The following is a 26,084-nucleotide window of genomic DNA, read 5'->3' as shown; positions in this document are numbered from 1 at the left end:
AGTTTCAACCTGAGGGTGCAAGGAGAATTCCCAAATTGCTGCATTTTCTTCCTTTGGGCTGCGTCTGAAGCCACTCAATAGGGCACAGCAGAGAAATGTGCCTGCTTAGCCAGGCAAGAAATACACACACGAACACGTCTAAACGCCCCGCTGCCCCGACACTAGATAAGCTGCTGGTCGCCAGAGCTCTCGTTAGGCTGGTGGGACGGCTGGGGCTTCTCCTCCAGCTTCCGCACTGTCACCCCTTGTCCTTCCCAGCCTTCCTTTCTGCCATGAGAAACGGAGCCCGGATGGCAAAAGAAATTCAACTCTACACAGCTATGTGAGGCAGAGAATCTATCTTGATTTCTATCAGATTAAAACGCATTTTTCCAAATTACTTCCTTTTAATGATAATGGAGTAAAGCACTTACGTGCATGGATTTGAGCCACAGCACTCATTAACTGGCCTGAAGGCGGAGCATGTAAAATAATCTTCATAATAATACTGGTTAAAATCTGTCGAGCACTTAGTAGGTGCCAGATATTGTGTGAGGCATCTCATACACGTTTTCTCATTTAATCTTCAGTGTGATGCGAACATTTGAGACCTCCTGTCTCACTCCTCTTGGTGGAAATTATCATCGCTATTTTTAACAGAAATAATGAGAGAGGGGAGACAATGGAAGTTGGGGAAAGGGGACGTAGAAGTGAAGTGGATGGCAGAGTGGAGAGGGAGTGGGGATTTATTATATGTTGGAGGATGCCAGGCACTTTAAAGGGTGCACGTGTATTAAATGCGTAAGGGGGTGGTCGTCATAGCCCGACACCACCCCGCTGTGGGGTCTTGGCCATCGGGTTCCAGGTGGTGGGCTGATGGCTCTCTCTGTCCCCTGTCTCTGAGATCCTCCCCAACCCCCTAAATGAAATAAAGCATGGAGAAATGCAGCTCAGAAACCCGGGTGTACCTGGATTTCCGGGACAATGGGGCCCTTCTCTGCACAGGAGCTGGCGAAGGACGTCAGCGGGGAAGGAGACACGACAGGGTTGGGGCGGGCGAAGCTGCTCAGGTCACAGCTGGGGATCTCATTCTCCTCGTGCCGCATGACGATGGTTTCCATGACGAAGAAGCGATCCCAAGGCAGCCAGAGGGTGTGCTCCTGTGCGATGAAGGGGGCCCGCTCGAACCGCAGGATGATGGAGACGCCGCCGTTGGTGACCAGGTCAAAGCTGTTTGGGAGGGAAGGGTGTGAATGAGAGGAGCGGCAGCCAAAGGAGGAGGGAGGCAGAGAAAGGAGGAAAAATTACACCAAAGGGTCTCCGCACTTGCTGAGGGAGACCCTAACACCTCAAAGACCTGACCGCAGTCACGCACAGTGACCCAGATCCCGGAAGGCATTATCGTTTTGAAAGTGATTCACCACAAAGAATTTGCCAAGACCAAATAGTAACCTGCTATGGAGAACCGTTTTCCAGGACACAGGACCACTGATGAGCCCCTGCTGTGGCGCTTCTGGTACTTAGGGCCTCTTAGAGCTGAACTCAGTGAAAGTTTATCAGATAAAGCAGAGCAAACCCTGCCCGGCGTTAGGAGCCCTAAGCTTAGTCCTGGCTCTGCCATGGGCTACTGTGTGATCTTGGGTAAGTCATTTAGCCTCTCTGATTCTCAACTGTCTCATCTGTAAAAGGCAAAGGTTCCAATAAATTCTTAAGTCATTAAGATTCTGTGACTCCTCCGCAATTTTAGGGATTCCCTGGTGGCGCAGTGGTAAAGAATCCGCCTGCCAATGCAGGAGACCCAGGTTCGATCCCTGGGTCAGGAAGACCCCTTGGAGGAGACAATGGCAACTCACCCCAGTATTCTTGCCTGGGAAATCCCATGGATGGAGAAGCCTGGCAGGCTACAGGCCCATGGGGTCGCAGAAAGAGTTGGACATGGCTGAGCAACTAAATAACAATAACAATAGTAACTTTAACTCTGATTATGATACTCAACCAGGCTTCTGGAGTTACAAACGGTGAAGTAAGTTTAGAGGAGGGTGCAGTTAGAATCACCGTAACTTAAGTGAAAGGGGAACCAGAAGACGGGGTCCCAAACTCTGAGATGAGATGAGATCTCTGTGGCAGTATCGCTGAGAGGTGGTCATGCAGCCCTTGTACATTGCCCTTTGGGGATGGCCGGGCACTTGTTGGCAGCTCTGCTTTTGGCTCAAGCATCTTAATTCCCATCACCTGCAGACAAACCTGGCAGGGTACTTGTCCATTCAAGCCTTGGCATGGAGCTTTTTTTTTTTTTAAATCCCAGGAAACCGAGTTCCCATTTGTGCCCCATGCTTCTAACATTGCCTCATACAGTGTCTGAGCTGGGGACTCTGCAGCTTTGTGGCCAGAAACCAGGCGAGCTCACGTTATAGAAGATGGCAAAAGAGGCCCAGTGGCAAGCCCAGATGCGTCCCTAGTTCTGCAGGCAGCGTCTGCTTTGTCAAGTAGAGTGTGTGGCTGCTTCTTAAGATCTCACGTTCAATGTGCAACAAGATTAATTCAGACCCACCCCCATCAAAACAGAAAGTTCAAAATCAAGTAACAGCTGACTCACTGGACGTGAACTTCACTGCCATCTGACCTAGTCCTCTCTCTGAATCTGATGCTGTACTTCCTTCTACAGAATCACCTCCAAGGAGCCAAATTTCCAGTGATGAGATGCTCTGGCCCCAGGAGGACTGTCTCATCTCTGGTTAGTCCTGGCTGTTAGTAGACTTTTCGCGGGGTGGGGTGTGTGTGTGGGCAGAGTGAGCCTGGCTCCCTCTCCTTACAGCGCCTTAGCCACTAGGCCTTGTTCTTCCTGCTTGGGTGACTTCAAACTAGTCTGCCTCTGCCTTGGACAGTCCTCTAGGACCTGGAAACGTTGATCCTGTCCACCTGCCACCTCCCGGCTCTGATGTCTCTTTGGACAGAGCCCTTCAGCTCTTACTCTCAGGATGCATTTCCAAGGCCTGTCCTCATCTTGCTCTTTTGGAGGAAGGGCTTCTGCTAACTCCTGGCCCACTCAGGATTCCAGTCCCCTCCCCAGGTCCCCTCTGCACCATGTACACTCCTCCTAAGAGCCCACATCACTGTGCACTGGATTCCCACATTCACTCAGACCCAGGGACACCGATTTCGCTCAGTCTCTCCAAACTTCACCCAGTGTTTCATGGTTATGTGAACAGTTTACAGAATGGATGCATGAGTGACACTGTCAGTCTCTTCTGAACTGACTGTACACTGAGCACCCTAAGTCCTTCCCCCCTTGGGCTGCTACTCTAAGTCAATCCAGTGTTTACCTGTGTAGCTGGTTTTTGGGACCCTACCCCAGGACCTCATTTTCATCCCAGATAAACACACCTGGCAGGATTAGCCTCATTGCGCCAGGTTGCTCTTCCCTCTTCTAGAAGCTGCAGGGGTTTTGCACTGAACTAGCATTAAATCTTGCTCTTGGTAGATGGTGCCCTCGGATTTGGGTTCCCAAGCTCCAAAGCCTTACTCTTCTATGTTATGCTAAACCTTTTTATTCGTTTTGCCTGCTCGTCACTGAGCCCCTTCTAGGTTCATGTAACCTCTGTGTAGAGGAAGTTGGGTACCACCATCTTTTGATACTTGATGATAGAGAAAAACCAGGGAGGGTGTTTATTTTCAGCTAAGAGTTTAGGTGTTGGCTTTGTTTGGGGAAAACACTCAGGGAACAAGTTTTCTGTCATAGAAATGACAGCATTGGTACTTTGACAGGACATTTTTTTTTCACACTAAAAGCATTTTGTTTTGGGGTACATTCGATCAACACTGTCGTGGACAGGACATTTTTTTTTAACCAAAAGCATTTTGTTTTGGGGTACAGTCGATTAACACTGTTGTGGACAGGACATTTTTTTTAACCAAAAGCACTTTGTTTTGGGGTACAGTCAATCAACACTGTTGTGGACAGGACATTTTTTTTAACCAAAAGCACTTTGTTTTGGGGTACAGTTGGTCAACACTGTTGTGGCAGTGTCAGGTGAACAGCGTGACGGAACATTTTTAACTGTCAAGCAGGACTGTGGCCTGACTTACATGCTCCCTTCACATGAGGATAAGTGTGGGGAGGGAATGAAGACAAAATGAAAAGACACTTTCTCAAGGCCATGAGCCAGCTGGGGGTGGCTTCTGCCAAGATCCAGGCCCGCTCATCTGAAGGGAAACCTCGCTGCGGACACGGCTGTGATTCTGACCTCAAAGGGAAGGCCTGCTTCTCGTATGAAGCCAAACTTAGTGACGGCTGGCCAGAGCGCTGCTACTTAGTCCACGGCGACTGACATCACCTGCCTGCGCCTCAGTCTCCCCGCGTGAGATGAAGTTGGAGATCACTGTCACTTGGCAGAGTTATTAATTAGCCAGATGAGATAATGGATGAGGAAAGCGCTGGGCTCCATTCCCTGGGCTTTGTGCTTCAGTGACTCTGAGCTGCTTCTCTTGTCTGCTAATTCCTCTAAATTTTTCCTCATGACTTCTATTTTCCATCTTTATAATGACCTGTTTGGCTAGCTTCCCTGCTACTGTCTTCTGTTTGTGAAATCTTCTTACAACTTGAGGTCTGGCATTTCAGCATGGTGTGTGCGTGTGTAAGTGTGAGGGTGTGTGTGTAAGTGTGAGGGTGTGTGTGTGTGAGGGTGTGTATGTGTGTGTGTGAGGGGGATGGGCATCTGGGTAAAGGCAAAGTGCCTGCAGCACAAGTGAGGAATACAAAGATGAATTGGACCTGGGCCCTGGACTTGCATATACTATTATCTCCAGGCTGTGTCTCTAGCCTTTCAGTTTCTCCTGGGTGTGAGAGGTAACAGAGAAGGTGAGTCAGGAAAACACCGGAGGGAAATTGGCAAGATGCTCCCCATTCACATGTAACAAACCGGGCTCTTCAGAGAATAAGTAACACTTAGAGAATAAGTAATGACTTTCCCATGCATTATGTAGTGTCTGAGATGGGAAGAAAATGTAAGCTCCATAAATGCACTGGTAAGAACTGTTCTGAAACTCAAGCTCTAGGTTGTGGCAGAGTCTGGCCACTCTGGTGTGACTTAGTTGGTTAGTGCAGGAAATACGACTGGCACTTACCACCCAGGACGATCGTGCTCTCGTGCGGAGACTGCAGGGACAGCGCAGCAGGAGGAATCAGAGCCTGGAGGTGCTAAGTGTGCACTGCCCACGGCCCACCAAACTTAGTGCACTCTGGTGTGTCTTACGGACCCATCCTAAGCAAGCACAGTGAGCCGAGGATGGACGATTGCTATCTCATAAGAACGATGGACAAGCTATTTTTTTTAATTAAAAAAAAAAATGTCTTGGCCATGCTGCGCAGTATACAGGACCTTAGTTCCCTGACCAGGGATTGAACCCCTGCCATCTGCAGTGGAAGCATGGAGTCTTAACCACTAGACTGCCCGGGAAGATTCCTGGACAAGTTTTATGGCAAAAAAAAAAAAAAAAGCAGCCCGCATGACTCCTTTTTGATGACTGTTTCACAGCAGGTAATAATGTAGTCAGGATACCTGTTGCCTACAGTGCTGACATCTGCCATTTCCATAAAGCAGGCAGCCCAAAGGTGGAAGGTGGGAAAAACACCAGGAGGGAGGAGACTTCTCTGTGCTGTAGCGCGAGTCTACACTGAGGTGCTTCTGGGGGTCAGTGGCCTGGCCTGGGGAAGACGGCCCCTGGGGACTGGCCGCCAACCTCTTCCATTCACAGGGAGGGGGAGGAGGGGTGAGGAGGGGGGAGGAGGGGGCAGTTGGCCCCCCATGCAGAGCATGCCAGTCCCATCTAAGAGGCACACGTGTCTACAAACAGATGAGACTTTACTTCATTATCACCTCGGCCAGAACACGTTCACATCTGAGACTGGATTAAAGAGGCGCTAAAATCAATCAGGCTGGGGCACAATTTCCAACACAGAGTGAAAATCAACCTTATGGGCCCACACTCAGCCAGATGGAGTGCCACTACCTGATTTTATTAAAAATAGAGGACTTGTCACCACTGACAGCCTAAATATCCCACTTTCCTCCTTTCCCTCCCCTTCTCTCTGAAATAGTCTTATGGCTTGCAGTGGAATCATCACCTTCTCAATTTGTAATTTTAATAAACAGCTAATATTTATTGTATACTTACTATGTGTTAGACCGTGAAGATACAGGGTGAACCAGAGTGGGGCAGGGAACTAAAATTTATTAAACACCTAGTATGTGCATGGCGTTTTTCAATCAAAGAACCGAATACTTACCATGCCACTGGGTAAGACTGATGACATTAGGGACCACTTAACAGATGAAGAACATGAGGCCGAGAGAGGCTTGGAGACAGGTCCAAGAACACATGGCCAGCAAACGGGGGAGCTAGAGTGATTAGAGAGACTTGACTTCATTCAGGCTGGTAACCTAAAGGTCCTCACCGGGATCTGCAGGTCAGAGTTCAGTTATCAGCAGCTTCCATAGACCTAGGTGGTTGCAGGTGGAACCCTGCAGCAGGAATGCTAAGACTTTAGGAGCTGTCTGGTCTGTAGAAAATGGTCCGTGTGACAGTATTTTATATCATAAGCTATGAAACAGGAAAATATATATAAGGTACCTAGTGCTTACTCTGAGAACCAAATAAGAAAAAACTGCTTAATTTAGAGCCAAGATGACTCAGGACAGAGTCAGCTATAAGACCTCACTCACAGCAAGCGAGTTGCAGGGTGGAGCACATGGACGCAGGCCCTCTGACTCCAGGTCCCATCCTCTCTGCACGATGTCATTCCAGCAGCAGCTATGTTGGCAAGACCACGAGTACAGGGCCTTTACTAGCACTGGTTGCCAAAAGTCCTCTTACCTGCCATCCTGCCTGCTGATCGTGTATCCAAAGAGAGGGTTATTGACAAAACTGATATTCACACCAACCAGTGGGGTCCCATCCGATGTCATGACTTGACCACGAATGACACATGCATGCCTGTGGGTGGAAGAGAGAGAATAACATGACCTACTTATGATGACAGAACCCTGGCTAGCAGGTAAGAAGGCAGAAGGCAGGTCACTCAGATAGATCTTGGCATCCAGGGGCTCATGGTATCCACTCAACATGAGCACTACTTTTTTATTTACTGCCTCAATCTTTTTAGATTAGTGCAAAAGTTAATGTGTCCTCCGACTGTGAATTTTAAATCATTATTACTAGGCTCAAATGCATCTTCATTAATCAAAATAGGAACCATTACAATGAATACATTTTTGCTAATGAGAAATAAGTTTGTTTATTCCTGTAGCATAAAAATCTGTGCTTTGGGATTCAGTGAAATATTGGAAAGCATTTTCTGTCTCCTACTGATTGTGGAAGTGTTTTCCCTGCAAAAAGTTGTCAAGATGCCTGAAGAAGTGATAGCTGGTTGGCGACAGATCTGGTGGATATGGTGGATGATGCAAAACTTCATGGCCCAATATGTTCAACTTTTGAAATGATAGTTGTGTGATGTGTGGTCAGGTCTTATCGTGGAGAATCGGGTCCTTTTAGTTGATCAATGTCGGCTGCAGGCGTTGCAGTTTTCGGTGCATCTCATTGGTTCACAGAGCATACTTCTCAGATGTAATGGTTTTGTTGGGATTCAGAAAGCTCTAGTGAAGCAGACAAGACCAGCAGCAGACCACCAAACAATGACCAGGACCTTTTTTTTTTTTGGTATAAGTTTGGCTTTGGGAAGTGCTTTGAAGCTTCTTCTTGGTCTAATCACTGAGCTGGTCATCACTGGTTGCCCGATAAAATCCGCTTTTCATTGCACGTCCAATCTGATCGGGGGATAGTTCACTGTTGTTGTGTAGAATAAAAGATGACACTTCAAAACAATGATTTTTTTTTTTTTTTTTTTGCAGTCAGCTCATGAGGCACCCACTGATGGAGCTTTCTCACCTTTCCAATTTGCTTCCAATGCTGAATGACCATAGAATGTTCAATGCTGAGTTCTTTGGCAACTTCTGGCGCAGTTGTAAGAGGATCAGCTTTGATGATGCTCTCAACTGGTCACTGTCAACTTCTAATGGCCGACCACTGGGCTCATCTTCAAGGCTCTTGTCTCCTTTGCAAAACTTTTTGAACCACCACTGCCCTGTACATTTGTTAGCAGTTCCTGGGCCAAATTCATGATGGATGTTGTGAGTTGTCTCTGCTGCTTTATGACCCATTTTGAACTCAAATAAAAAAAACTGCTTGAATTTGCTTTTTGTCTAACATCATTTCTACAGTATAAAATAAGTAAAAATAAGCAGCAATTAATAAGTCAGGAGCAAAATAATAAAGGGAGGAATATGCATTAAAATGATGTATAACAAGCCACATTTATTTCAGAATGTATTCTAATATCAAATAACAAAGTTCAACAATGTAAAACCACAACTACTTTTGCACTAAACTACTAAGTCATCAAACTGTTCCCTAAAGAATTATTACTGAGAACAATTTTCAGATGTCTCACTTACAGGTTATCTCCTACAGATATTGTACAATGCTGTAAGGAGATGAAACTGATCCAAGGCAACCATACAGTATAGTCGTCTGGGTTGCATGACTGCTCAGTCGTGTCCAACTCTTTGTGACCCCACGGACTGTAGCCTGCCAGACTCCCCTGTCCATGGATTTTTCCAGGTAAGAATACTAGAGTGGGTTACCATTTCCTTCTCCAGGGGATCTTCCAGACCCAGGGACAGAACCTGGGTCTCCCGCACTGCAGGCAGGTTCGGTACTGTCTGAGCCACCAGGGAAGCCCCAGTATAGTTATGCATATGGATGTGGAGTCATGTGACTTGGGTTCAGATCCTGGCTTGGTCACAGCTCTTTGATTCTCTGTTCTCCATCACGTTCAGAGTAACTACATACTGGCCCAGCAGTCTCACTAGAAGCAGACACTGAAGAAAGTGGCCAGGATGAAGGGCACTTCCTCTCATCTGGCACAGGAGAAAGGAGAAGGGCAAAAGCTGAGGTCCCCTTGGAGCGGGTTCTGGAACGTGGCACCTCTCCCAACACCACCTCCCTGCTCTCCTATACTCCAGGCAACAAGCCATCTGCTTTTCCCCAACTTCTCAGGCAAACGTTTAAAGCCTCTGTGTCAGTGCGATGCTCCTCCATCTTCCTCAGATGTCATTATCCTGCAACCCTCTCCCCACATTCTCATCGTTAAAGACCCAGCTTCAAACAACACCTCTTCCCTGAAGCCTTTCTTGATGCCCCTAATTAGAACTAGTCACAGTCTCTTCTGAAACCCGGCACAAACCCCTCGATGGCCTGCCACACAGCACACGCTTCTCCTCTCCACTGGATCACCAACTCTTTTAAGGCCACGGTCAAGGTCTACTGTTTTTTTTTTTTTTCTCTCTCTCTCTCGAGAACCTGGGAATGCCTACTAGCACTAGGTGACTGTTTGCATGTGAGCTAAGTCGCTTCAGTCATGTCTGACTCTTTGAGACCCATGGACTGTAGCCCACCAGGCTCGGGATTCTCCAGGCCAGAACGCTGGAGTGGGTTGCCATGTCCCTCTTCAGGGAGGTGATTGTTTAAACAAACATAAACAGTGAACTGAGTAAATAAGAGGAACAATCATAGATCATCTAAAATGATGTTTTTCAAATATTTCAGGAACAGTATCTTCTTAGCAGATGATATTTTATAAGGATCCCCAAGTGGAAAACCACTAAAAACAAGATCTCCGGATGAAGTAGGGGTGGGGCCCCCTTTTCTGCTTGGGATGGTCCTGAAGGCAACTCTGTGGAGTCTTACTGTTTGCAGAAGCCAGAGGAAGGCTAGTTTGAAAATCACTGAGTTAGTGGAAGAGGAGGAACTCGGTCCACAGACATCATGGTGTTTGCTCCAAGCCACACAGGGAGGTAGGGGGCAGAGCCAGCCCGGAAGTCCAGGCCTCAGCTCTGGGTCCAACTCTAGACCGGTCAGCACACCACTGCCAACGGGTGGACGTGGAGATGCTCACTGGTGTCAAGATCCTAAGGGATCAGGGCGCTGGGGAGGCAGCCCTAGCGGACAAGACAAATCTTAGGCAAAGATGCAGGCACTGATGTCCAGACCACCTTCTCCATTCACCTCAGTTCAGAAGGCTTTTTTTCTGACCTGGGGAAGATCTAGTGATGAGGCCTGTGGGCGTTCATAAAAAAAAAATAAAATAAAATAAAGATCTTAAACTCTGCCTCTGCTTTATTAGGTACCTACCTCTCTAGCTTCCTAGAGTGATAAACTTTTCTCTGTTTGATGAGAAAAGCAATTAACACCAGGCTTGTAAGCAGCTGGGCTCGCCGGTGTGAGCTTGTCCTTTCTGAAGGCAGGGATGACTACCCACAATGCACTGAGCGCCCCAGCCCCACCCGGCCCACTCCTCCCCCCCACCACACACAATCTGGTTAATGTTAATTCAGTCAGTGGTTTCCTTCCGAGGCCCTTGGTCTAAATGCAATTACATGGCAAGCAAGTTAAGCAGGTGAAGCTCAGCAAAGACTCTCCGTTCCTGTTCTGAAGGTCTCCCAATATATTTAGGTAAAATTATCTCTCCGCTAATGGGAAAGATTTATTCCATCAATTGTATTCAGCCAGGACTAAGAGATGCTTTCTCTAATGGAGGAAAATTGGATTTCTTATTTGCTGGAACTCTGTCCTTCTAGAGAATTACTAACAGATCGCATCTCCTGGTGTTGGCTCCTCTCCAGCCTCCCCCGGACATGTGTGACTTCTGAGTCTGTCTGGACGATAACCAGCCCTCTGGGGATGGTTTCCTTTGGGGGGCTGCCCTGGCTGCTGCCCTTCATCCACAGGCAGGCTAGCTGCCTCTGATTTATCTCCTTTCAGGGATTTCCTGATAATTGGGCAACATTAAATCAGCACCATTTGGCCATCACGTCACCTCCACCTCGGCAAGCCCGAGCAGATGTAATTTTAGCCTGGGCTCCTGTGGATTGCCTTGGATTCTGGAGAAGATTAAGTTGACTCCCTATACCCCAGTGGGCCACTGAGGCCTCCTGCCAAAACAGGCATTTGGCTCAGATATTGAGTCCTGGAGAAAAACACTTCCATCCTCCTTCTATTTGACCATGACTTTCAGTTGTCAGGAAAAACCCAGTTCAACATAAAGTCTTCCATGGAACAACAGAGGTTGGGGGAGTCTGCTCCATGGATGGTTCTCGGAAATGTGTCTCCTGCCACGTGTTTTTATCTAGGGAGGTCTGAAGAGATGTGGGTGTTGGGCTCCCAAACGCTTTCTTTCTTCATCAAGGTATTTATTGGATGCCACCAGTGGGGCAGTGGCGAATGTTTAACAACTGGCTTTCCAAAGAACAGTGACTTTAACTTGCGGCATTTGCCTATTTCTGTGGTGTAAAGACTTCCACCATAGCCGATTCCATACTACCGATAAGATGTCACCACAATCAGAGTTGGGAAGAGATGGCCAGATACCATGAGATAGCAGTATTTCCATCATAGAGACTCAAGAGACCTAAATAAACTCCAGAACAAAGATGATGAGAAAACAGAGAAATAACTAGGAAGTGGTAAGTTTTGATTATTACCTTTGCTTTTAATATAATTTGTGATGTTATGTAGTTTTTAAATAATTATTGTGCTTAAGAACTAGCTTGCAGAATTCCTGAACACTTAATAAACAGTCCCTGTGAACTGGTATGAGCCAGCTTCGTCCACCACTGGAACACTGACCCTCATACTAAGGATCAGTGCATCTCAGAAATAGGTGCTGCTTTGACTGTGAAATTCTGTAATGAAAGATGGACTTGGTGAGAAATCACTAATGCAAGGTGCAAATCACTGCCACCAACTTGGCGTCTTGGCTGGCTTATCTGATCCTCTTACCATCAGTCCTAGAGCTGACGTGTTTTGCTTTTCTGTGGTCACTGTCTTGGCATAACGAGGTTATTTTCTACTCATTCTTGGGGTCCCATCTAAGCTGTCATCACTTCAGTGAGGCTGTTGCCAACTCTTCCTGGCACAATTAATCACCCCTCTGCTAGGCTGCTCTAAACCTTCCAAGTATGTCTCCACGATGTGGCTGTCATCCAGTGATACTATTCACATTTGCACAGCTATCCCACATGCTTCCATCTCCGAGGGGTGGGTAAGCATGCAATATTCTGCCTGAGTGCTTATCAGGTGAGAAATGATCAAGTAACTGAAATTCAGAGAGAGCAGACTTGCTCAAGGTCATACAACAGAGAACTCAGTGGGCTCAAAGCTAGGTCTCCTAATGCTTCCAGGTCCTTCTTCTTACTACAGTGTTATTCACCTGCACTCACTGAAATTCACATAATGTAGAACACTCAAAGCTAGGCACTGTGTTAGGTGCTGGGCTTACAGAAATACATGGATTCTAGTCCCCAGTTGCTGGCTGGAGCTCAGCAAGGCGAATTTGAAACGTCTGAGTATAGTTGTCTGACACCAGTGAGTCAACACATGGGTTTGGCATATGTCAGGCAGCTGGGATACAAAACAAGCAATTAGGCTGGGTGAACTCTGCCAGGAAGGAGCGCTCATGCCAGGCCAAGGGTGGGGGGGTGTCAAACACTCTGGCATTTGCCCAACCATACACTCTGGGCCTGATTGAGGTGCCCTGGCTGATGCCAGCGATGGGGAAGATCTGCCTGACTGCTTCCCGGGGACAGTGGCCAGGTTTGGATCATGAGAGGAAAGTGTTGGAGAGACAACACCACTGTGAAATAGAACCAAGCAAATACAAAACTCATCCGAGCTGCCCATCAGGGAGAAGTGGAGGGCTGTAGTGAAAGAGCCCTGGGCAGGGGGTCGGATCTCAGCTCTGACTCTGGCACGACCCTGGAGTGCACCTGGTCTCTCTGGACCTCCATTCTCTCATCTGCTCATGCAGGCTGAAGTTCTTCCCAGGTGGATGTAAAGTGGGATGTATGATGGCTTTAATCCGGTGCTACTCAATCCAGCTCAAGCAGCCCTACTACACATGGCTTCAGAATCTTAATGGAGCTCATACAATGCTTACACTTATTTCTAAATTTTCCCCCCTACATGGACTCTTCCACCCATTCTCTTCACCTGAAAACCACCTGCTCATCCTCAGACCCCACCTGGAGTGGTACCCCAGCACTTGCACCCCTGGGCTGTCTCTGCAAAGACTCTGAGTGTTGTCAGGCTATCGGGCAAACTTGTGATCTCCCAGCATATTACAAGCTTCTTGAAGACAGGGACCACAGCCCCCTCACTGTTGGATTGCCAACACCAAGCATGGGTGATGCTCATTTCTGAGTGGGCAAAAGAAAGCCTCTGCCAACACAGGGGTTCGCCCTGGAATTTGAATGCATGGAGCGGAGTAAGCTCTTGATAAATTATTTACTGAGTGAATAAAGAACGGATGCATTTCTGTAACTGAAGGTGAGGGAGATACCAAAGAACTCTAAGCTACGTGACCTTGACAGCGATGTGGCCAGGGCATGGAGGGCTGCCGAAGCTGGGCCTCCAAGGTGGCCACAAGCTAGCTGCATCCCAAGGCTTGGTTCCCTCCCTGAGAGGATCTGCTCACCTCTGCCTGCAGCCCTACTCCTCTTCTGTACACTTAAAATTTTGCAAAATTAAAAAAAAAAAAGACTGCTGGAAATTCAGTTAGATTTCTTATTCACTGTGTATTATACAAGCAGACAGACAAAAGCAAAGGAAGAAAAACTGCAGCTTGACTTTTTGTTGTTGTTGTTGCTGTTATTAAATGGAAACAGCTAATGAAGTTGGTATTCAGCAAAGCGGAGTCATCATTTGGGATCTATCAAGGTGCAAAGACAACTCTGGCCTTTTCTCTGCTGTGGAGCGTTTGCTACTGTCTGCCACTGTCGGTTATGCAAATCACTCCTCCGCATTACCTACTTTAAACAGGTTTATATGCTTGACTTGTACCAACCCTTTAAACTGTTTTCTCCTAACTCATGCTGACTGATGGGGGATCTTTCCAGCACCCACTACACTTCTTCTACCCTCTTGTAAGAACCTTGAAAAAAAAAAGTGTGTTACTTGCTCAGTCATGTCTGACTCGTTTGCGACCCCATGGACTGTAGGCTCAACTGTCCGTGGGGATTCTCCAGGCAAGAATACTGCACTGGGCTGTCATGCCCTCCCCTCCAGGAGATCTTCGCAACCCGAGAATTGAACCTGGCTCTCGTGCATTGCAGGTGGATTCTTTACTGTCTGAGCCACCAGGGAAGTCCTATAAGAACCTTATAACCTTATGTGGGCCCAGATGAGAAGCCCCACCTCACAGCCTGTCATATGACCTCCATCAAGGGGGTTCCCAGTCAAAGTCTGACCCTGTCCACCTGGCAGCCTCTGAGACTTCTTTCCAGCCTGGCCACATGGGCCGCTCTGCAGTTTTCTCTTCTGATCTTTCCATCTTGGGGCTCTGCCTCTGTTTCTTCAACCAGCTTTTCTAGCCTGATATCTTCCACCTTGTCATGTGAGAAGAAACCATCCTGATCATCTCCTTCACACTTTTTATTGCAGAAGTGAGGAAATAAAGTCTAGGCAGGGGATGGACTTGCCCATTCTCGCAAGAGTGGCTGAAGAGCCAGGATTCAAATTCAAGACTTCATTTCTGGGATTTCTCTGGTGGTCCAGGACTCTGTGCTTCCAATGCAGGGTGTGTGGGTTCAATCCCTGGTTGGGGAACTAAGATTCCACGTGTCATGTGGTATGGCCCAAAAATAAAAAGTACGTTAAAATATTTCATTTACTATCCATGAGGACTCAGGAGAGTTACTTCACCTCTTCGGCTACTTACCATCTGACACAGATACACAACTAAAAACTGAGAATCTCAATTTGGTTTAGCTGCCTAAAAGATCAGAGTTAACATCAGCAGGGCTCTGACAGCCCTTCTGGATCACAACCTTTTCTGCAAACATTTTGCGCAGGCTCCATGGACGCATTTATCTCTATTAGTAAGTTGTACACGTGCTGCCGTCATTAGCTAATACTGAAAAGCATAATGTATGCTTGGCACAAGGGTTAATGCACAAAGATGAATATTTCAACTAGTCTTGACAGTTTTGAATCTTCTGCTTCCCTTTTTGTTGGGTCTAAGGAGAATGATCATTTCCATTTTTAACGATCCTTCATAGTGGAGTTGAGGCAGATTTGTACCAGGAGTAGCAATATCAGCTCTGCCCTCTGACTGTCAGCTGGTATTAGGTTGGTGCAAGAGCAATAGCGGTTTTGGACTGTGAATTTTCAACCATGATAACTAGGTTCAAAAGTGAAAGTGAAAGTGAAGTCGCTCAGTTGTGTCCAACTCTTTGCAACCCCATGAACTGTATTCCACCAGGCTCCTCTGTCCACGGGGATTCTCCAGGCAAGAATACTGGAGTGGGTTGCCATCTCCTTCTTTAGGGGATCTTCCCGACCCAGGGATTGAAGCTGGGTCTCCCACATTGCAGGCAGACTCTTTGCCTGGGAGGCTGAAGCACAAGGCTCAAACACATCTTTATTAATCAAAATAGGAACCATTACAATCCATATATTTTTGCCAAAGAGAAATAAGTTTGCTTATTTCTGTAGCATAAAAATCTGTGCTTCAGGATTCGACGAACTCTTGGAAAGGATTTTCTACGTCCTGCTGGTTGTAGAAGCATTTTCCCTGCAAAAAGTTGTCGAGATGCTTGAATAAGTGGTAGTCAGTTGGTGAGAGGTAACCTGAATATGGGATATGAGGCAAAACTTTGTAGCCCAATTCATACAACATTTGAAGCATTGGTTGTGTGACATGCAGCTGGGCATTGTTGTGGAGAAGAATTTGGCCCATTCTTTTGCCCAATACTGGCTGCAAGAATTGCAGTTTTTGCTGTATCTCATCAATTTGCTGAGCATACTTCTCGGATGTAATGGTTTCATCAGGGCCCACAAAGCTGTAGTATTTCAGACTGACAGCAGATCACCAAATAGTGACTATGACCTGTTTTCTGGCGCAACTTTGGCTTTGGCAAGTGCTCTGGAGCTTCTCCTTGGTACAATCACTATGATGAACCACTGATTATCACTGGTTACCATATAAAATCTACTTTTCATTGCATGTCACAATCCAATCAAGAAATGGTCTGCTGTTGAATAGAATAAGAGGACACTTCAAAACAATTGTTTTGATTTGTGGTCAGCTCATGAGGCACTCACTCACTGAGCTTTTTCACCTTTCCAATTTGCTTCAAATGCTGCATGACTATAGAATGGTTGATGCTGAGATCCTGGACAACTTCTCACGTAGGTGTAAGAGGATCGGCCTTGATCATTGCTCTCAGTTGGTCACGGTCAGCTTCCGATGGCTGGCTACTGTGCTCCTCAACTTCAAGGATCTCATCTCCTTTGTAAAACTTCTCGAACCATCACTGCCCTGTAAGTTCATTAGCGGTTCCTGGGCCAAATGTGTTGCTGATGTTGGGGGTTGTCTCTGCTGCCTGATGACCCGTTTTGAACTCAAATAAGAAAACTGCTTGAATTTGCCTTTTGTCTAACATCATTTCTATAGTCTAAAATACATATAGAATAAACAGCAAGTAATAATTCACTAGCAAAAAACATAAAGCTAAGAAATGTACATTAAAATGATGTATAACATAACCACATTTAAGAATGTATTCTAATAGCAAATGGCCAAGTTCAACAATGCAAAACCAGCAATTACTTCTGCACCAACCTAATATTGGCACTTAGCATCTTACTTTGCAAAATTCTTTTATGTCACTGGACCCCATTTTTTATGTAAGTTTGGTTTTACAGACACACACACACACACACACACACACACACATATACAACACAATCATTGTATGACTTTGTTGTTGTTGGTTGCTCAGTCATGTCCAAATCTTTGTGACCCCGTGGACTGCAGCACGCCAGGCTTCCCTGTCCATCACCATCTCTCAGAGCTTGCTCAAACTCACGTCCATTGAGTCAGTGATGGCATCCAACCATCTCATCCTCTGTTGACCCCTTCTCCTCTTGCCCTCAATCTTTCCCAGCATCACAGTCTTTTCAAATGAGTCAGCTCTTCACATCAGGTGGCCAAAGTATTGGAGTTTCATCTTCAGCATCAGTCCTTCCAATGAATATTCAGGGTTGATTTCCTTTAGAATCCACTGGTTTGATCTCTTTGCAGTCCAAGGGACTCTCAAGAGTCTTCTCTTGAAGACAGTTCAAAAGTATCAATTCTTCAGTGCTCAGCCTTCTTTATGGTCCAGCTCTCACATCCATACATGACAACTGGCATAACCATAGTTTTGACTATATGGTAAAGCTCTATTATTTGTAAGAATAAACCAGTAAAGCTCTGTGAGGAGTAGATCCTCACCTGCCTCAGAAAACCTTGTGTGCTGGTTCAGACATAACCAACTAACACTGGGACCAAGCAACTCAGAGAAAGCCGAGTGTTCCATCCAAGGAAACATTTATTCTTACTTTTAAAGGTAAGTAAATGTGGACAGATGTTCTAATATTTCCTTCTGTACTTCATGGGCCACGTTGGGTAGCCACCCTGGGACCACTGTACAGCACTTGAGTTACAATGGCATAAGTCTTTGCTTTCTTTGTAAGAATTAAGCTCTAATATACTGTATATTACTGTATGCAATAACTATGGGTTCTTCCTGGTGGTCCACTGGTTAAGAGCCTACCTGCCAATGCAGTGGACATGGGTTCAATCCTTGGTCTGGCAAGATCCCACTTGCTGCTGGGCCGCTAAGCCCACGCAACACAACTACTGAAGCCCATGTGCCTAGATCCTGTGCTCCTCAACAAGAAGCCACTGTGATGAGAAGCCCTCACTCTGCAACAAAGAGCAGCCCCCGCTCGCTGCAACTAGAGAAAGCCTGTGCGCAGCAACGAAGACCCAGTGCAGCTAAAAATAAACAGATTTTTAAAAACAGCTAACTTCTAGCTGTGTTTCATTCTTTAATACTTATTTCAATGCTCTTCCTAGGTTTACTACGTATGTCTTTCAATTAACTTGGTAGGCCCAAGCCAACAGAACTTGATTTGATAAAATCCACACTCTTATAGCACATCCAACGCTGCTGCCACGTTAAATTACTTCTAATACCCTTGTCTGGGCAAGCACTTCCCTGCCTCCCTGACTTTGTCTACGTTGGTTCCTTTGCCTCAAATGACTTCTCCACTTCCCTGCTAATCGGTCCTTTAAGGCCTGCCTCTCAATAAAGCTCTTCTTGACTTTCCAGGACAAAGAACCCACTCCCTCCTTTCGTGAGGAAAGCACAATGTACTTATCCCACTGAATTGTATTCATCTGTTCAAATACCTTATCTTCTCTAGATTGTGAGTTCTTTGTGCGGAATAACTATGTCCTTTTCATCTCTATAACTGTGCTTAGTGCAGAAGTAGGTCTATTAGTGTGCATTCATTAAATGTTAAGTAAAAAGATAAATGGAGATCATATTAATGAATGAAAAAAAAGGAAATGAAATATGAATAATATTAAAATATGAGAAATACGAATATAACTATTCCACATAGCCCAAAGTGAAAAATATATATGTGGGTTGTTTTTCTTGTTGTTTAGTTGCCAAGTCATGTTTGACTCTTTTGTGACCCCATGGACTGGAGCTCTCCAGGCTCCTCTGTCCATGGGATTTCCCAGGCAAGAATACTGGAGTAGGCTGCCATTTCCTTCCCCAATGGGTGGGTTGGGGAAGAGAATCATAGACAAAAGGCCAGGTAAATGAGAATAGGGTCAGTTGCTGGAAATTTAATTGAGCAGCTCCTTTGTGCTGTATGCGGTTCTGGGCGATAGGGAAGATGCTTACGCATCCACTTCCTCTCCTGTGAACACTAGAGCAGAGCAGTGCCAGTGGTTTCTGGTTCATTTCCCACTGCATTCTAAACAGTTAAGTTACTAACAGCAAATGAGACAAAATCCCTTTGCATGAGGAACTCACCTTCTGGAATGAATACAATTTGACTTTATGAACAATCCTTGTATCTAGAAGTAAAGCTATCATGGGGTAAAAAAAAAAAAAAAAAGGGAGCTGCCCACCAGGTCATTCTAGTATGACAGACAAACACACCACAGCTAGCATCGGTGCCAGGCCCTGCCCAACTACCCTGACTCTGTTCTTTCACTTGGACTTGGGCTCAGTTCAGACTCCACCAGAGGCTCCCAGATCACTTGCTGGGTATGTGGGTTGAATGTTATAGGGACGTACTCCAGTTCATGACAGAACACGTTTTTCCTCTTGGACTTTGAGTATGTCTGGGGAGGGGAAAGAAGAAATCCACAGACTTCTTCAGATGGGTCGGAACTTAACTCTGAATGAGAAGAGTCCTTTGGGTGCAAGGGTCCAAGCCCCTCATTTACAGGTGAGGGACATGATCCCTAGAGATGGGTGAAGCTCCCCCTTCATCATGCACTGAGGCTGGGGCATGGACAGGTCTGCTGTGATGTTCTGAGCCCACCTGAGGGCATCCAATGACAAGATGGCCCTGCAACCACACGTGTCTTCTGGGCCTTTAGACTTGCCTCCTGCAGAGCCCAGAAGACAGTGGTCCTGTAATCTCCTAACTTTCTGTGGCTGATGAGCTACTTCAGACACTCAGGGAACATGCGCTCCCAGGCCACAGATCTGATCATTCAAGCCTGGGGGCAACCTGGCTGTTGAAAGCTGACACTTGATTCTACCACAGGAATTCTCTGGAACAGTTTCTGCTGGTCCACAAAGGTGCACACAAGAACAGAGCCCTTGACTGTTTGTGACACTGTACTTCCAGAGAAGTGAGTCCTGGTTGTGGCAGAGGATGGGCAGGATGGAGAGACACTGGCCAGTGGAGATCACTTTGGAGGAGCAAGGCTCCTGATGCTGGGTGACAGGGCTGGTTGGGCAAGGGGACACAACTCAGAGACATCAACCATGTGCCCCTGGGGTCAGGGAAGGTGAGAGCATATCCAGACAGCCTGTTCTCTGGGCCATGCAGCCGGAAGCCTGCCTCTAAGAGGATTCCTCAGGAGATGGCTTGTGTTGCTAAAAAAGCTTGAGGCAGCTCTGCCTTGAGTCTCAGTGGACAAGGGCATTTCATGACTGCGTGTCCTGTCTTCCTGTCTTCCTGGACAGGCCTCGCTTCCCTCACAAAAGGGAGGCGTTGCTACTTTACCCCAAAAGGAGAAACTACGATGGAGTGGACATTAGACCCACTTCCTGGGGTAGGATGGGGGCTGGGCAGACACACGGGAAGGGGCTGCAGGAGTCAGCTCAGCCGGACCTGAGGTGCAGAACCACATGCAGGTGGCATTCCAGGGAAACGGTCCTTCCAGGGGCGGGGTGGAAGACCAATAGGGCACAGGCTGCGGTGAGGGGCTCCCAGGGCCAGCTGGATGTGAATGCCCCGTGCACCAGGGAACAAGGCCCAGGTTCCGACACAGAGCAAGGGAGGAGCTCCAGACCCAGACGCAGCAGGGGCTGGAGCCAGCCCAGGGGAAGCAAGACTCGAGGAGTCAGGGGTGGGAGGGTTGGGGGCTGAGCAGGACTGCCAGGGTGCTTACGTCAGAAACTTAGGGGTAGGAAATGAGGTTGGGATTCCGGGACAAGACAGAAACCCCTTGGGCAGAGCTGGCACATAAAGGGTCAGGCAGAGGAACAGTAGGAGGACTTGAGGCTGGGCACCTAGCCTTGCTCCAAGTCAGTCACCTCAGCTTGGGGCTGGCCTAGACGCTGCAGGGTAGACCTGCAGGGGGGACTCACAGGACCCCGCAGGGGTGGGGGGAGGAGGAGGAGGAGGTGTGGGAGGTGGGCAGGCAGAGCTCCTTCCTCTGTGAGAACACGGCCCACAGGTTTTGGGTTGGCCAGAATGTTCATTCAGGCTTTTCCTAGAATCTCACAGAACCAACCCTGTAGCATCTCCTCATTGCAGCCCCACATTGTGGCGCTCACTAAGAGCCAGCTCTCCACGGCCCCAGGACTGCACTGGAGAGCTGACCAGATTCGCTGCAGAGACATCTGTTAAGTCCTGACCCTGTATTCTCCAGGGAGGACAATATCAGTACATGCCCTGCCCATATTTTAACTTCTCTGTGCTTGGAGCTTATAGTCTTGTATGGAAATGCAGACAGTTCCTGGTAAAGAACCTGCCTGTCAATGTAGGAAACGTGAAGAGATGTGGGTTCAATCCCTGGGTCGGGAAGATCCCCTGGAGGAGGGTATGGCAACCCACTCCAGTATTCTTGCCTGGAGAATCCCATGGACAGAGGAGCCTGGCGGACTACAGTCCATGGGGTTGCAAAGAGTTGAACATGACTGAGCGACTTAGCACGCACACACGCCCTGACTTAACAGACACAGGAATTGTCGCCTGAGAACCTCACTGAGGACTTAGGCCTTGCTACTGCCTCGCTGAGCCAAGAGTCTCCTCCAGCCTCAAAGGCTCCTTTTCTACCACAAAGGGCTGCTGGTCTCAAGGGTCCCTTCACCTCTGCCTGCTGCAATGCTCAGACCCATGCATCAGTTAACCAATGCTCAGACAACCACATCAGCGTTTCAGGCTAAGATTTTCACTTCCCTCCCAGTTCTCACAGTGACACTGAAACCTATATGAATACTAAAGTCCTTGCCAGTGTTCACATCGGCTGTATCTATGCGAACGTTTGCTCTAAGTGATAATGGCAATGAGCACTCGTCCACTGCTTACTCGCTCTGACACATAAGTGTTTCATATCTCCTTTAATCCTCAGACATCCCCACAAGGTACCAATTATTGTCCTCATGTGACAGATGAGGAAAGTGAGGTCATGCAGCTGGCAAGGGGTGGGGCTCACAATCAAGCCCCGCCGCCTGCCTCTGAGGCCACACTCGGGAGCACTGAGAGCCGCTGCACGGTAGCCTCTGGCTGTGCTGCATGGGAACAGAGAGAAAGGGCCAGCTCGGGCTGCAGAGTTGCAGCGGCCCCACCTTGTATACACTTCCTGCCTGAAGATGTGGAGGTGGGAATATGCAAGACCTAGCAGAGGAGAACAAAGGCTCGGTATGTGGGCTCCAGAGCCACCTGCCTTGGCTTCAAAGGCTGGCTCGGCCACTCACAAGCTGTCTGTCCTGAGCCAGGTTACTCACCTTCTCTGTGCCTCAGTTTCCTATCTGGAAAAGATGAATTCCCTAAGTCACATGGTTTCAGGGGAGATGTAAAGATGTTTCCACTCACAAACCTCACCAAGCCTTTCAAACAATGCCTCACACATAGAACATCCTCGGTAAATATTCGGTGCTATGACTGAATGTGTGCTGTGCGCCAGCTTCCTGGGAATTTTCTCCAATTTACTCTTCCGCACAACCTGCAGGGTGAGAATGAGTAACCCCACATTCCAGATGAGGATGCTGAGCCTCGCTCGCCCGCGGTGGCTTGCTCTCACTTGCCCAAGGACCTGAACGTACGGCCTCTCCCTCTAAACCCCGCGTGGCTCCTGCTTTGGCGCAGCATCATCGGCTAAAGCTTCCTGTGACGGACAGCTAGGAAAACGCTCAGGCTACAAAGCAAACAGATCGTAATTCGGTTTTGGAATCAATAAAGGGATGATCAAGTGGCAGAGGAAGAGTTGTTAGCTGCTTATCAGGATGATGTGAGAAGTTGCTGCCTGCATCCTGAATTAAATTCACCTAGTTGCTTTATCATCATAAATACTCATTTCAATGTGGGGAGGGATTTTTTTTCAAACCCAACATGAATAATATATAATGGCTGACATTTTGGAGGAAGCAGGATCTTTACCTTCTTCTATCTGCCATCAGGGTAATTTATCATTGTCTTTCTCCCTGCCCTCCACCCCTTCACCACCCCCCCTCTTTTAAACTGATGGGGTAGCCTGTTAGCTCAGCTTGTTCTGAAAAGGCAGGAGTATAATTCAATAATAAATTCGCTCAGAGGCCAGCTGTCAGGAAGCTGGTGTTTATTTGAACTCCATTAGATGATCCCTACTGCTCAGACTCTCTGCGGGCTATCTGAGGGATGTCTGAGGCCTGCGACGGGGAGGGGAGGAGTGGCCTGCAAATGCATTTCTGGGCCGGCTCTGTCCGGACACCTGCATATGGCTTTGGATCTGCAGAGGGCTGACAAAAAATTACATTGCACCCATGATCTCTCCTTCCTTCTTTCCATCCTGTTTTCCTCTTCTAACCTCTCACTTCCAAACTTTTTGTGGCAATTTTGTGCCTTTATAAAGGGTCTGAGAGGAAATCTGAAGGTTTTTGCGGTATCAAGGTTATTTTACTTCTGTTTGTAGCAGTTTTACCTGAGGCGAAATGCCCTGGTCTGGTTTGTGAACCGCCGAGGGGTGGATCTTTCTCAGTTCCTGCCCCAAACTACTCTTCTTGCCTCAAAATCCTGTTATTCCTTTTCCTCCACGGCCTCTAGCACAGCAGGTCATTCACCCCGGATTTCTTAACACTCTCTTGATTTCAAACACTGAAGCATGTCTCTTGACTTTTGACTTGGAAAATACTATCACTACAATTATGCTCCAGCCACATTAAAATTCTCTCCGTTCCCTGATTATCATGCAAAGTCATGCTGGTACCACAGCAGAGAATGCATTTCAAAATTTCGTTCAACAGAAACCCATAGTAAGCAAGATAGCTTATTCAAGAGTACACACATGCACGCACACACACACACGCACACACATGCACACATATCACAAAGTGTCACGAAATACATATCCTTTCAGAGTGCTCCACTGATACTTTCTACACCATTGCACCCCTTTCTATTTAAATTTACTTCTTTATTCTTTAAAAACTAGTTTTGACTGACTACATTGATTTCATGATGTGCTAATGGGCTGTTGTGACCTGAAGTGGGATAAATAACGTTTCAGTGGCCAACCCTCTTCACTGAAGTCTTTGTCTCAGGCCACAGGCCATGTCCTGCCAGGAGTCTTCACTCGTTAGTTCGTTTGTTTGTTTGCTCATTCACTTGCAAGACCAGTCACTGCTGCCTGCTCTGAGCCAGGCCCTCTGCTGGTGCTAGAGACACAAAGGTGGGCCAGATACAGACCCTGTGCTGTGGAGTTCAGGGACCTGGATTTGCACTGGGAGGGATGCCCCTGCCTTTGAACTCTGAAAACACTCTCTGCTCTGTTCAGGCATTCAGCAGTAGCTGGTTGGCTGACTCCCTGACTCATCTACCATTCAACGTGGTTTAGTCTGTACCAACCCCTGCTGAAGCTCCCATACTTTGGCTACCTGATACAAAGAGCCAACTCATTAGAAAAGACCTGAGGCTGGGGAAGACTGAAGGCAGGAGGAGAAGGGGATGACAGAGGATGAGACGGTTGGATGGCATCACCGACTCAGTGGATATGATTTGAGCAAACTCCAGGAGACAGTGAAGGACAGGGAAGCCTGGCGTGCTGCAGTCCATGGGCTCACAGAGTTGGACACGACTGAGCACCTGAACAACAACCCCTCTGCTAGGCACTAGAGGTTCAATGACCAGTGGGGCGTGGGACACACTGGAAGTCCCAGTGGAATGGGGTCAGATGCATATCTTGTCACAGGCCTAGTGCAGAACAGCTGTTGATTAACAGTCAGCAAACAGAGCTTGGCAGTTCTGTCCCTCTCTGTGCCCACCCATTCTCTCCTCTCCATGGGATCTGACCCTCTCTATACAATATGATCCTCTGTCTCCTTTGGGATGAATGCTCTCACCCACCCCTACTTTCTTAAAGCTCCCGTGACTCCTGAAGTCTTTTCTCTTTGGGTTCAGCGTGTTCCGTCGGCTGACTTTCATAGAATCTGTCTTTACCCAACCACTTGCCTGAGTGAGCTGATAACCTATCAGGTTTTGAGGAGCCCAAGAAGACTTAACAGCATCACATTCTTCCTCTTACCAACCCAGGGTCCTCAAACATATTCTAAACTGCTAGTCAAGTAACTTGGCGGTGTTTCTTCCTCTTCCCATAATCCGCTAACCTGTCCAGCAGTGGCAATCCACAAGTATTTACAGAATTGCACTCTCTGCCCTGTGTCCAGCCCTTTCGATCCAGCCAGTCTTTTGCAAGCTAAGGGATACAATCAAAGTTATGGCACAGAGAAATAGCTGCCTCAAGTGCTCTTGCTGCTGCTGCTGCTGCTGCTAAGTCACTTCAGTCGTGTCCAACTCTGTGCGACCCCATAGACGGCAGCCCACCAGGCTCCCCCATCCCTGGGATTCTCCAGGCAAGAACACTGGAGTGGGTTGCCATTTCCTTCTCTAATGCATGAAAGTAAAAAGTGAAAGTGAAGTCTCTCAGTCGTGTCCGACCTTTAGCGACTCCATGGACTGCAGCCTACCAGGCTCCTCCGTCCATGGGATTTTCAAGTGCTCTTAGAGGAGGAGTTATCTCATGCTGTCCTCCCCTTCCCAGCTGTCTGATCCCCAGGTACTGTTATCTGCCCTTCTTGTATTGACGATCCAGCTAGGGATCCTTCTTCTGCTTGCAGACCTGAGTGGCTCCTTTCTTCCCACTCAAGTCTCCATAGAGGGCGCTCTGCACTTTATTCTCCCCATGAGTCCAGGGGAGGGACAGGTGATCTACTAGGCTGAAGGGCCCCAGGCATCCAGGCCCGGATGGAAAGATGGTATTCAAACCACCTAATCTGCTGAAGGGGGTTCCCCAGCCTGATCTGGGCCCTCCTACTGTAGACCTACTTGAGGTCAGCTGACGTCATTGATACCTCTTTCACTTAATGTGGAGCTGAGCACATCAGAGGCAGAGTGTCAGCCTGAGCTACTGCACTCATAAAACCTGTAAGAAACACCTGCTCTGGGCCCAGCACTGTGCTGGGCTCTGGGGATACAGATGAGCACGATGGGGCCCCTGGGGGAGGCCTTCCTCACTCCCAGTCCATCTGGCAGCACTTCCGCTTCAGTTCTGAGTTGGGCTTTGCGCTTCCCTCCAAGGAGACCGGCCCGGCCCAGCTCAGCATGTACCCTGCTTGGCTGGGGCCCTCCCGTCAGTCCCCGCGGGCCGCTCCTGCTCCTATGGACCAGCTGGGGCACTGCACAGAGGCATGGGAAGCCCCCAGGAACTGCTG

The 26,084-nt window shown here is 47.7% G+C and overlaps 1 protein-coding gene across 1 annotated transcript in view; it reads right to left on the bottom strand.

Moving 5' to 3' along the window:
* Positions 1-26,084, bottom strand: part of TENM4 (teneurin transmembrane protein 4) — a 441,581-nt gene that overhangs the window by 66,083 nt on the left and 349,414 nt on the right. Inside the window, exons 16-17 of the mRNA XM_052662001.1 lie at positions 6,853-6,972; positions 948-1,209 (exon numbers count right to left, since the gene is read on the bottom strand). Of these exons, the coding sequence (XP_052517961.1) occupies positions 948-1,209; positions 6,853-6,972 (382 nt within the window). The remainder of the gene's footprint in view (positions 1-947; positions 1,210-6,852; positions 6,973-26,084) is intronic.

Source organism: Budorcas taxicolor, chromosome 25, assembly GCF_023091745.1.
Source record: "Budorcas taxicolor isolate Tak-1 chromosome 25, Takin1.1, whole genome shotgun sequence".
Taxonomy (NCBI): domain Eukaryota; kingdom Metazoa; phylum Chordata; class Mammalia; order Artiodactyla; family Bovidae; genus Budorcas; species Budorcas taxicolor.
The sequence above is the reverse complement of the archived record's forward strand: the minus strand, read 5'-3'. Positions and strand labels throughout refer to the sequence as shown.